General features: G+C 39.3%; 1 protein-coding gene across 4 annotated transcripts in view; it reads right to left on the reverse strand.

Moving 5' to 3' along the window:
- Window positions 1-261: 261 nt before the first annotated feature.
- Window positions 262-12,283, reverse strand: part of LOC131140123 (apoptosis-stimulating of p53 protein 1-like) — a 43,544-nt gene continuing 31,522 nt past the window's right edge. For all 4 annotated transcript variants that reach the window (XM_058090273.1, XM_058090274.1, XM_058090276.1 and 1 more), the window contains 11 exons: window positions 11,460-11,664; window positions 11,143-11,370; window positions 9,379-9,591; window positions 8,094-8,244; window positions 7,990-8,027; window positions 7,564-7,907; window positions 5,396-5,533; window positions 5,126-5,259; window positions 4,349-4,515; window positions 2,734-2,933; window positions 262-967 (listed from right to left, as the gene is read on the reverse strand). In XM_058090273.1, coding sequence (XP_057946256.1) covers window positions 926-967; window positions 2,734-2,933; window positions 4,349-4,515; window positions 5,126-5,259; window positions 5,396-5,533; window positions 7,564-7,907; window positions 7,990-8,027; window positions 8,094-8,244; window positions 9,379-9,591; window positions 11,143-11,370; window positions 11,460-11,664 — 1,860 coding nt within the window. In that variant the 3' untranslated portion in view covers window positions 262-925. The remainder of the gene's footprint in view (window positions 968-2,733; window positions 2,934-4,348; window positions 4,516-5,125; window positions 5,260-5,395; window positions 5,534-7,563; window positions 7,908-7,989; window positions 8,028-8,093; window positions 8,245-9,378; window positions 9,592-11,142; window positions 11,371-11,459; window positions 11,665-12,283) is intronic.

A 12,283-nucleotide genomic window follows, 5' to 3' on the forward strand; every position in this document is an offset into this window, starting at 1 on the left:
TATAATTATATATATTATATTATACATTATTATATATATAATATATATAATAATAATTAATTATATAATAATATTAATTAATAATTATAATTATATATATATTATATTATAGATTATTATATATATTATAAATATATAACTATAATTATATAATAATTATTATATATTTATTAATTATAATTATATAATAATTATTATATATTTATAATTATATATAATATATATAATAATAATTTTATAATTATAATTAATTATGTGGGTTTTTTTGCTTGTCAATTGCATGTATAATTAATTATAATTAATATATATAATAATTATAATATATAACAATTATTATATATAATCTAATAATTATAATATAATTATAATTAATTATGTGGGGGGTTTTTTTGCTTGTCTTTAATCGTTATGTATTAAAAAGTAGCGGCAAACTCACAAAATCTTTCACGACTGTCCCTGCATTTACTTGGTATCCCATCGATACCAACATATCCAGTATCGCCCACCCCTACTGTTTTGCCCAGTTAGCCTCATTGAATTCTACTCCTCATCAAGCGTCCTTTCAAAGCTGGACTGATGTTGTCATGTCTGCATGCACCACTGTTGACTTCATGGCAAAAACACTAACAGTTGATATTTGTCTTTTTTTTTTTTAATATCATTTCAGCTACTTTTTACATTTGAACGGCATAGTGAATGATATCGCATGCTTGAGTGATTTTGTCCTGTTGATGTTATGACAGCGCTTCATCATCAGCGACCTCAAAAACAACCTCAAGTATATTACTAAGTGGTAATATACAGTATTTTGTCACTTTGTCTCTTCTCTGCTCCATCAGCCTCCATCTTCACCTGCAGTAGACGCTGCTTCTCTGGCTGCACGTGAGCGTGCACGTGAGCGTGCACGGGGTTACTGCTCCGGGCTTTAGGCCAGCGAGCGTTGTCTGGGTTTGATCCTTGGGTAGAGCTGGGGAGTGACACACAGAGAGACTACATGTTTATGGAAGACGCTGCATTGCATTGGAATGAATGCACCATTTTAAATGCAGGTGTACAATGATGCAGTCATTTTCAGCTAGCTTAAAAATATATCATATGAAAAAATAATATAATAAATATAAAGCTATGACAAAAACCTCACACGCCTGTCAACCAATTGAAAATACTCAATACTCATTATACTCGGTCATATATACTCAGTACTCTTACAAGGAACACTAAAATCATCACACAGCAAGTTAACACACGCAAAAGGTATACCTAGTAAATATACAAATACAAGTTTAATGCAAGTCCATAATGCATTTCGATGGTGCGGCAACGCTGCCTCTGTCCACCAGAGGGAGCCAAAAGAGCCTGGAGCTCAGAGGGAGGCTGACGCCATTGCAGCGCCTCAATGAATGCGTTGCTCAGACGCGATGCATACACATACAGTATAAGCTGCACATGCCCACGTCATAAAATGGCATATTGTGGCGCGTACAAGTCTGTGATAATGAGGTAGCAATCATGAGCTATGACAAAAACCTCACACACAAGAAACACTAAAATCATCACACAGCAAGTTAACACATACAAAAGGTATACCTAATAAATATACAAATACAGGTTTAAAAGGAAAAATTTAACATTTTAAAATTTTTCCCATGCATTTTGATGGTGCGGCAACGCTGCCTCTGTCCACCAGAGGGAGCCAAAAGAGCCTGGAGCCCAGAGGGAGGCTGACGCCATTGCAGCGCCTCAATGAATGCGTTGCTCAGACGCAATGCAGCTAGCCTAAAAGTATATAATCGTATAAGCCGCAACCACTACAATTCAAAGAAATACATATACAGTATAAGCCGCCCACGCCCACGTCATAAAATGGCACGTACAAGTCTGAGTGAACGAGGTAGCAATCGTGAGCTATGACAAAAACCTCACACGCTCGTCAACCAATTGGAAATTGTCAATACTCATTATACTGAGTCATCTTACATGGAACACTAAAATCATCACACAGCAAGTTAACACTCAAAAGGTATACCTAATATACCTATACAAATACACAAATACAAGTTTAAAAGGAAAAAATAAACATTTAAAATTTTTCCCATAATGCATTTCGATGGTGTGGCAACGCTGCCTCTGTCCGCCAGAGGGAGCCAAAAGAGCCTGGAGCCCAGAGGGAGGCTGACGCCATTGCAGCGCGCCAACGAATGCGTTGCTCAGACGTAATAATGCATTATGTTTGTTTATTTCTCAGGTATACCTTTTGAGTGTTAAGTTGCTGTGTGATGATTTTAGTGTTCCTTGTGACAAGACAGCGTGGGTGAGACTGTTATATTGTTATATTGGTATATAATGACAAACAATGGAATCTCAATGCACATGTAGAAAAAAAATTAAGGTGTTACATGTATCATCACATATTTATAAATTATTACCGACGTAGGGTGAATGAGAATGAGAAAAATCGGCCTATTTCAGCGGGGAAAAAAGCCCCCAAATCCACAAATTTGCAAGGCCGTGAAAGTGTTTGAATCCACTGTATCCCGTTGATAAAGAATAAATGTCAACAATATGTCAAGGGCCAATAAAAAAGAAATTGCGGGACAAAAATGGCCCCCGGATCGCACTTTGGACACCTTTGAGTGACAATGAAAATGTTATCATAAAGGAATGCTAATCCTTAGCTAGACAATGAAGACGTAAGAGAATATACGTATGAGCTAGCCGTGTACGGCGTCGTACCCCCAGCAGGTTCCTGGGAACATATCCCTCGCAGTCGTTGAGCCGCGCCCACCACCACTCCGTCTCCGTGTCATCACGCCGTCGCAGGACGGTGAGTGCGTCCCCCTCGCCGAAGGTCAGCTCGTCAGACTGCTGGGCTTTGTAGTCCCACAGGGCAAAGACCGAGCCTTTATTCATCACACCCAACTTTTCCTGGACACCTGCAACAAAACGTTGAATGTCAGGGCGGTTTTATCCTCCAACACGAGACCTTGATGATGATGATATGCTATATTACATTTATTATTATTATTATTATTATTATTATTATTATTATTATTATTATTATTATTATTATTATTATTATTATTATTATTATTATTATTATTATTATTATTATTATACTATCTATCTGTCTATCTGTCCATTCATCCGTCCGCCCATCCATCCATTATCTATCCATCCATCCATCCATTCAGCCATCTATCCATCTATCCGTCTATCTATCCAACTATCCATCCATCCATCATCCATCCATCCATCTATCTAACATCCATCCATCTATCATCTATTCATCCATCATCTATCCATCTATCCATCTATCCATCTATCCATCCATCTATCATCTATCCATCCATCATCCATCCATCCATCCAGCCATCCATCCATCTACTCATCTATCCATCATCCATCCATCATCCATCCATCATCCATCCATCATCCATCCATCATCCATCCATCCATCCATCATCTATCCATCCATCCATCCATCATCCATCTATCCATTTATCTATCCATCCATCATCCATCCATCGTCCATCTATCTATCCATCCATCCATCCATCCATCATCTATTCATCTATCTATCCATCCATCTATCCATCCATCATCCATCTATCCATCCATCCATCCATCCATCTATCCATCTATCCATCATCCATCCATCCAACCGTCCATCTAGCTATCCATCCGTCCATCTGTCCATCCATCCGTTCGTCCATCCATCCATTATCTATCTATCATCTATCTATCTATCTATCTATCTATCTATCTATCTATCTATCTATCTATCTATCTATCTATCTATCTATCTATCTATCTATCTATCTATCTATCTATCTATCTATCTATCTATCTATCCATCCATCCATCCATCCATCCATCCATCCATCCATCCATCCATCCATCCATCCATCCATCCATCCATCATCCATCCATCCATCCATCCATCCATCCATCCATCATCCATCTATCCATCCATCTATCCATCATCCATCCATCCAACCGTCCATCCATCCATCCATCCATCCATCCATCCATCTATCCATCCATCCATCATCCATCCATCCATCTATCCATCTATCTATCCATCTATCCATCTATCCATCTATCTATCCATCCATCATCCATCCATCCATCCATCCATCCATCTATCCATCCATCATCCATCCATCCATCTATCCATCTATCTATCCATCTATCCATCTATCTATCCATCCATCATCCATCCATCCATCATCCATCCATCCATCCATCCATCCATCCATCCATCCATCCATCCATCATCCATCCATCCATCCATCCATCCATCCATCCATCCATCCATCCATCCATCCATCCATCTCCAAGCCCTTACCATAAAGAAATTGAGAGCATTGTGTGTAGCCCTCCTCCATTTCTTCACATTTGTCTGCCGCCGTTTCAACATCACTGATTGTTTGAGCAAAAATGGCCGCCCCGGACTCTACCAGCATCTTACACAGGTGGACGGTGTTACATGAGGCCGCACAGTGCAGAGGAGTCCTGGGAAGACAAGCAAACACCACAGATTGATTGGCAAAATATGGCGTTCGTTCTCATCAGTCAAGAGTAAGTCACGGTTGATGAACTACACTGCTGCTGATCCCTTTAAAGCAGGGGTCTCAAACACGCGGCCCGCGGGCCAAATGTGGTCCGCAGGACACTAGTTTGAGTATGGTATCATGTACCCAGAAAAATTACTACGTTTGATTCATGTTCATGTTAAAGGTTAAATAACTGTTAATAGTTATCCTCCCTATCCGTGTGGAAGTGGTAAGTTTTTGGCGATTTAAGTTGAAAGGAAATAACTTGAAGGCTACCGTTTAGGTCGCTAGCTCTCTAGTTTGCGAGTTAGCATGTGTCTCGAGACCCTGCAGTTGCGCAATATGTTGTAAATAAAAAGAGTATATTATATTGTATATTTTTCTGTTTTTAATAAATGCGTTTTTTTTTGTTTTTTTTTTGCGGCCCAGTCTCGCCCAGACCCTAGCTCCAGTGGCCCCCCAAGTAAATTGAGTTTGAGACCCCTGCTTTAAATATTGCAATTTGATATTGATCTTAGTCTTACCCGGAACATGGCGTCCTGTTTTCAACTGCACAAAAAGCCACTCACCATCCGTCGCTGTCTGCTGCATTGACGTTCACTCCGAAGTCCAGCAGGAACTTGACAATGTGGTGATGGCCGGCGCAGACGGCATTGTGGAGCGGGGTGATGCCTTCATCGTTTGGCATGCTGGGATTTTCCACCTTAAAAGTCCAATTCATTGATTATCTCATTCGGTTCCATTTCTAAGCCAATGAATGGCTTCAATAGTGTTGGCACATGAAAGTATTAAAAACATCAACATCCAAAAAAAAGAGTTAAAAAAGTGTGAATTTATACCTCATATATAATCCTCTGTACCAGATCAAACTCCCCCTCTAACGATGCATCGAGCAGCAGAGCGAGAGGGTTAAACTTGACCCTCAGCCCGTGGCCCGTACGCTCAGATGATGGCTTCTTCAAGTTGGTTCGTTTGGCCTGATGCACAGAGAGAACGTGAAGGCAACGTACTAAACGTGTACCTCGTGGCGGTGTGGTATTGTTTCTTTACGGTGTTGGGATTGCACTTGATGTCTGATGTGTTCAGGTCAGAATAAAGTTAGAAAAAAGTCACTTTCTGCTAATAAAATACAGTAAAAATTCGCAATTACTGTATTTTTTTGATACAATTTTTGATTAGGTAGAAAGAAAACATACATAAGTCGCACTGGAGTATAAGTCGCACAATGCCAAAAATGCATAATTAGGTAGAAAAAAACATACATAAGTCGCACTGGAGTATAAGTCGCACAAGGCCAAAAATGCATAATTAGGTAGAAAAAAACATACATTAGTCGCACAATGCCAAAAATACGTAATTAGGTAGAAAAAAACATACATAAGTCGCACTGGAGTATAAGTCGCACAAGGCCAAAAATGCATAATTAGGTAGAAAAAAAACTACATAAGTCGCACTGGAGTATACTAAGTTGCACAAGGCCAAAAATGCATAATTAGGAAAAAAAAACATACATAAGTCGCACTGGAGTATAAGTCGCACAAAGCCAAAAATACGCAATTAGATAGAAAAAAACATACATAAGTCACACTGGAGTATAAGTCTTCAAAAGGCCAAAAATACTTAATTAGGTAGAAAAAAAACATACATAAGTCGCACTGGAGTATAAGTCGCACAAGGCCAAAAATGCATAATTAGGTAGAAAAAAAACTACATAAGTCGCACTGGAGTATAAGTCGCACAAGGCCAAAAATGCATAATTAGGTAGAAAAAAACATACATAAGTCGCACAATGCCAAAAATACGCAATTAGGTAGAAAAAAACATACATAAGTCGCACTGGAGTATAAGTCGCACAAGGCCAAAAATACGTAATTAGGTAGAAAAAAACATACATAAGTCGCACTGGAGTATAAGTCGCACAATGCCAAAAATACGTATTTAAGTAGAAAAAAACATACATAAGTCGCACTGGAGTATAAGTCTTCAAAAGGCCAAAAATGCATAATTAGGTAGAAAAAAAACCTACATAAGTCGCAATGGAGTATACTAAGTTGCACAAGGGCAAAAATGCATAATTAGGCAGAAAAAAACATACATAAGTCGCACTGGAGTATAAGTCTTCAAAAGGCCAAAAATACTTAATTAGGTAGAAAAAAAACATATATAAGTCGCACTGGAGTATAAGTCGCACAATGCCAAAAATACGTATTTAGGTAGAAAAAAACATACATAAGTCGCACTGGAGTATAAGTCTTCAAAAGGCCAAAAATACACAATTACGTAGAAAAAAACATACATAAGTCACACTGGAGTGTAAGTCGCAAAAGGCCAAAAATACGCAATTAGGTAGAAAAAAACATACATAAGTCGCACTGGAGTATAAGTCGCACAATGCCAAAAATACGTATTTAGGTAGAAAAAAACATACATAAGTCGCACTGGAGTATAAGTCTTCAAAAAGACAAAAATGCATAATTAGGTAGAAAAAACATACATAAGTCATACTGGAGTATAAGTCTTCAAAAGGCCAAAAATACTTAATTAGGTAGAAAAAAAACATACATAAGTCGCACTGGAGTATAAGTCGCACAAGGCCATAAATGCATAATTAGGTAGAAAGAAAACATACATAAGTCGCACTGGAGTATAAAATGCATAATTAGGTAGAAAAAAACATACATAAGTCGCACTGGAGTATAAGTCGCACAAGGCCAAAAATGCATAATTAGGTAGAAAAAAACATACATAAGTCGCACTGGAGTATAAGTCTTCAAAAGGCCAAAAATACATAATTAGGTAGAAAAAAACATACATAAGTCGTACTGGAGTATAAGTCGCACAATGCCAAAAATACGTATTTAGGTAGAAAAAAACATACATAAGTCGCACTGGAGTATGAGTCGCAAAAGGCCAAAAATACGTTTCTTTTGGATACTATGATGAATTTGATGAAACACGAAGTACCACTTCCTAGTAGCCTATGAACTACATGGGTTGTGTCTTTTACCTTAGGAGGCTGTGGTGCCGGCGAGGGGGAAACGGGCCCCGTGACGTGGGTGGGACTAGAATCACTCTGGTTGTTATTCTGGTCTTCGGGCCTGACAGGAGCCAAGGGAAGTCTCGTTTGTGGCGATTGAGACGGATTGTGTTTCATTTGTCCTGCTGTAGTCGTTTCCCCGGGCGTCTCGAAGGGCGCAGGCGACAAGCGACGGCAGTCCAGGTTCAGGTTTTGAACTTCAGCGTCCTCTGTCGCCAAACCGGGATGCTTTTCACCCGCTTCTGAAGCCCCCTCTGCCGGAAGGCTGTTGTCCATGTCAGCCAAAAGACAATCAGGCTGGTAGAACGTGTTCCCTATGATAAAGTATGTAGTTTATTGGTATGTGTTTTGGGTATTTTCTGCAGTACTCCATGAGCTCAGACTACATGATCCTACCTGAGACTCCATCCATGCCTCCAGCCAAAGTGTTGAACCTGGAGAACCAAAGAAATCAATCATCTGCTGAACGTTGGGTATGGATCGTGAAAAGTAGCACGCACCTCTGGTACAATAGTTTTTGAATGTTTGGCCCCTGTGGGCCCTCGGGTTCGGTGATGGAGCTTCGTTTCTTCAGGGGTCGTGGGGCATTGCTGAGGCGGCGGCGGAGGACTTCCAGGTCAGCATCACTCTGGTAACGAAGTTGGGAGTACGCTGGAGGCAGAGACCATATTATGTCAGCTTTGTTGTTATTGGATTTAGACAAGATAATGTCTGTCATGTAGTTTAGATCAGTGATTCCCAAAGTGTGGGGCGCGGCCCCCTAGTGGGCCGTGGTGGTACTGCAGGTGGGTCATGAGAGGTCATTAAAAATGTGATTCATTTTTGCAAATATTATTTCTGAAATTATTTTTATTGTAAAATATTTAATGCAAAAAAATTATAGGCCCAAGTAATAACCTATTGAGTGTTATTGACCTGTCACAATATTTTAGGAACCTTACAGTTCATGATTATGATGATGATAATTATTATTATTGTTGTTATTATTATTAATAATATTAAGATTATTAACATTAAAAATATAGTTTATGATTATGATTACTAATAATTAATAATAATAATAATACAGTTCATGATGATGATTATTATTATTAATAATAATACTTATTATTAATAATCTTAATAATAACATTTAATAACATTAATAATAATAATTATCATAATAATATGATATAATAAAAATTATTATTAGTATTAGTAGTAGTATTATTGTTATTATTATTAATAATATCAAAATTATTAATAATAAGCATACTGTTTATGATTATGATTATTAATAATTATTATTAATAATAATACAGTTCATGATGATGATAATGATTATTATTTATAATAATAATTATTAATACTTATTATTAATAATATTAATAATTTTAGTATTAATAATCATATTAATATATATATATATTTTACCGAATTATACCTAATTATAATATATATAATAAAAATTATCATTAGTAGTATTGTTAGTGTTAATATTAATAATAATATATAATAAACATGTATTATTATTAATAATAATTATTAATAATACATTTATATATTATATTATATTATATTATATTATATTATATTATATTATATTATATTATATTATATTATATTATATTATATTATATTATATTATACTATATTATATTATATTATATTATATTATATTATATTATATTATATTATATTATATTATATTATATTATATTATATTATATTATAGATAAACCATCCTAAATATTCCATACACATATTTCAATGAATTAATAATCCGATTGATTTGGTGCAACCTACCAACTGGAGTCAGCTTGGTAGGACTGAGAGGACGAGGGATGTTGTCCACGCTCGGGGGAGGGAGGATTGGCCCAATGTTGGTCATTCCTCCCTCAACCACTTTTCCTTCTTCCTTGTCTGGAACATCTTCTGCTGCTCTGATTCCTCCTCCATGGAGGAACGGAAGAGGGGATGGAGATGTAGAGGATGCTGGGAGGATGGGTTTCCCATAGACTGCGAGAGAAGACCAAATGGTCCAAATGTTCACTCAACGACTTGGAAACACCAATACAATTATTAAGGGAGATGAATAATCCAGGCTGCACGGTGGTCGAGTGGTTAGCGTGCAGACCTCACCCTCGGCCATCTCTGTGTGGAGTTTGCATGTTCTCCCCGTGCATGCGTGGGTTTTCTCCGGGTACTCCGGTTTCCTCCCACATTCCAAAAACATGCTAGGTTAATTAGCGACTCCAAATTTGTCAATAGGTATGAATGTGAGTGTGAATGGTTGTTTGTCTATATGTGCCCTGTGATTGGCTGGCCACCAGTCCAGGGTGTACCCCGCCTCTCGCCCCAAGAAGACAGCCGGCGACGACCCTCGTGAGGATAAGCGGTAGAAAATGAATGAACATTATTCCAACAGTAAAATATGGTGGTGGTAGTGTGATGGTCTGGGACTGTTTTGCTGCATCAGGACCTGGAAGACTCACTGTGATAAATGGAACTATAAATTATTGTTAAACTGTTCACAAATATGGGCTGCACGGTGGACGAGTGTTCTCCCTGTGCATGCGTGTGTTTTCTCCGGGTACTCCGGTTTCCTCCCACATTCCAAAAACATGCTAGGTTAATTAGCGACTCCAAATTTGTCCATAGGTATGAATGTGAGTGTGAATGGTTGTTTGTCTATATGTGCCCTGTGATTGGCTGGCGACCAGTCTAGGGTGTACCCCGCCTCTCGCCCCAAGAAGACAGCTGGGATAGGCTCCAGCATACGCGAAACCTTAAAAAGCAGTAGAAAATGAACCGGGCTGAGTGATTAGCGTGCAGGCCTCACAGCTAGAACACCCAAGTTCAATTCCACCCTTTGTGTGGAGTTTGCATGTTCTCCCCGTGCATGCGTGGGTTTTCTCCGGGTACTCCGGTTTCCTCCGACATTCCAAAAACATGCTAGGTTAATTAGCCACTCCAAATTGTCCATCGGTATGAATGTGAGTGTGAATGGTTGTTTGTCTATATGTGCCCTGTGATTGGCTGGCGACCAGTCTAGGGTGTACCCCGCCTCTCGCCCCAAGAAGACAGCTGGGATAGGCTCCAGCATACGCGAAACCTTAAAAAGCAGTAGAAAATGAACCGGGCTGAGTGATTAGCGTGCAGGCCTCACAGCTAGAACACCCAAGTTCAATTCCACCCTTTGTGTGGAGTTTGCATGTTCTCCCCGTGCATGCGTGGGTTTTCTCCGGGTACTCCGGTTTCCTCCGACATTCCAAAAACATGCTAGGTTAATTAGCCACTCCAAATTGTCCATCGGTATGAATGTGAGTGTGAATGGTTGTTTGTCTATATGTGCCCTGTGATTGGCTGGCGACCAGTCTAGGGTGTACCCCGCCTCTCGCCCCAAGAAGACAGCTGGGATAGGCTCCAGCACCCCCCCGCGACCCTCGTGAGGAAAAAGCGGTAGAAAATGAATGAATGAATGAAACTGCAACATTTCATTCATCGACATCCCGGATGTGATTCAAGCGTCCCCTTCATGTTTTTATGTCCTCGCTATGATTTGCTTACTTGCTTTGACGGTGCTCCTATTGTTGAGTGAGCCATAGTTTTTGGTCTGAGGCTGCTGGAGGTACATGCTGTAGATGGAGCTGCTGTTCATTGTCGCGGGGCCTTTTCGAGGGGACTGGGGCCGGGAGGGATGGTCGGGGACGTATGGACGTACAGCGACTGCTGGAGGAGGATCCGTTCGCTCACTCGGAGGGGGAAGTGAAGATGACTGGGAGCTGGTGGCAGAACCTACAGCGGGAGAAGATATAAAAAATGTTATTTCCACATGGACTAGGATTCTAATCTTCAATGAGGTTCGATATCCGATCTGGAAGTACCTTGATTGGACTGTGGAGTTGCAGAAACATGTTGTTCCATTTGCTTTGAGGATGAGGATGAAGAAAAAGATGAGGTGCCATGAGCAGTGCTGGTTCGAGGCCACCCCAGGGTGCCAGGGGCCGATCGAGGTAGGGAGCTGGTGGAGCAATGATGCCCTGCTGCCTGGTGGGTGGCACTGGGGTAGGTGCCATACCCGGAAGGAATCTGAACGGAAAAAACAAAAGAAGAAAAATTGAGACAAAGTTGTCTGGAAGTCCGACAATGATTCATGGAGGGGGGGCTACACAAAGTCTTTAACGTAAGTAGTAGTATAATTACTAGCATAGGTAGCTATACCAGTGTTATGTTATGCCTTGTGGGCGCTAATCATTTAAAAAACTCAATTTAGAAGGTTGGAAACAGGTTTTCTATGTTTGAACCTATGCTCTACTTTGTTTGAATTCACTTATCACAGCCCGGTCAGGAACCGATTAACAGTGATAAATGAGGGATTCATGTATGTACTCAACCAAAATTATTGTGTACTGTTAGACCCCTCGTATATACTATATATATATCATATTTTCTGGATTATAAGTCGCTCCGGAGTATAAGTCGCACAAGGCCAAAAATGCATAATTAGGTAGAAAAAAACATACATAAGTCGCACTGGAGTATAAGTCGCACAAGGCCAAAAATGCATAATTAGGTAGAAAAAAACATACATAAGTCGCACTGGAGTATAAGTCACACAAGGCCAAAAATGCATAATTAGGTATAAAAAAAACATACATAAGTCGCACTGGAGTATAAGTCGCACAAGGCCAAAAATGCATAAGTAGGT

Source organism: Doryrhamphus excisus, chromosome 13 (assembly GCF_030265055.1).
Source record: "Doryrhamphus excisus isolate RoL2022-K1 chromosome 13, RoL_Dexc_1.0, whole genome shotgun sequence".
Taxonomy (NCBI): Eukaryota; Metazoa; Chordata; class Actinopteri; order Syngnathiformes; family Syngnathidae; genus Doryrhamphus; species Doryrhamphus excisus.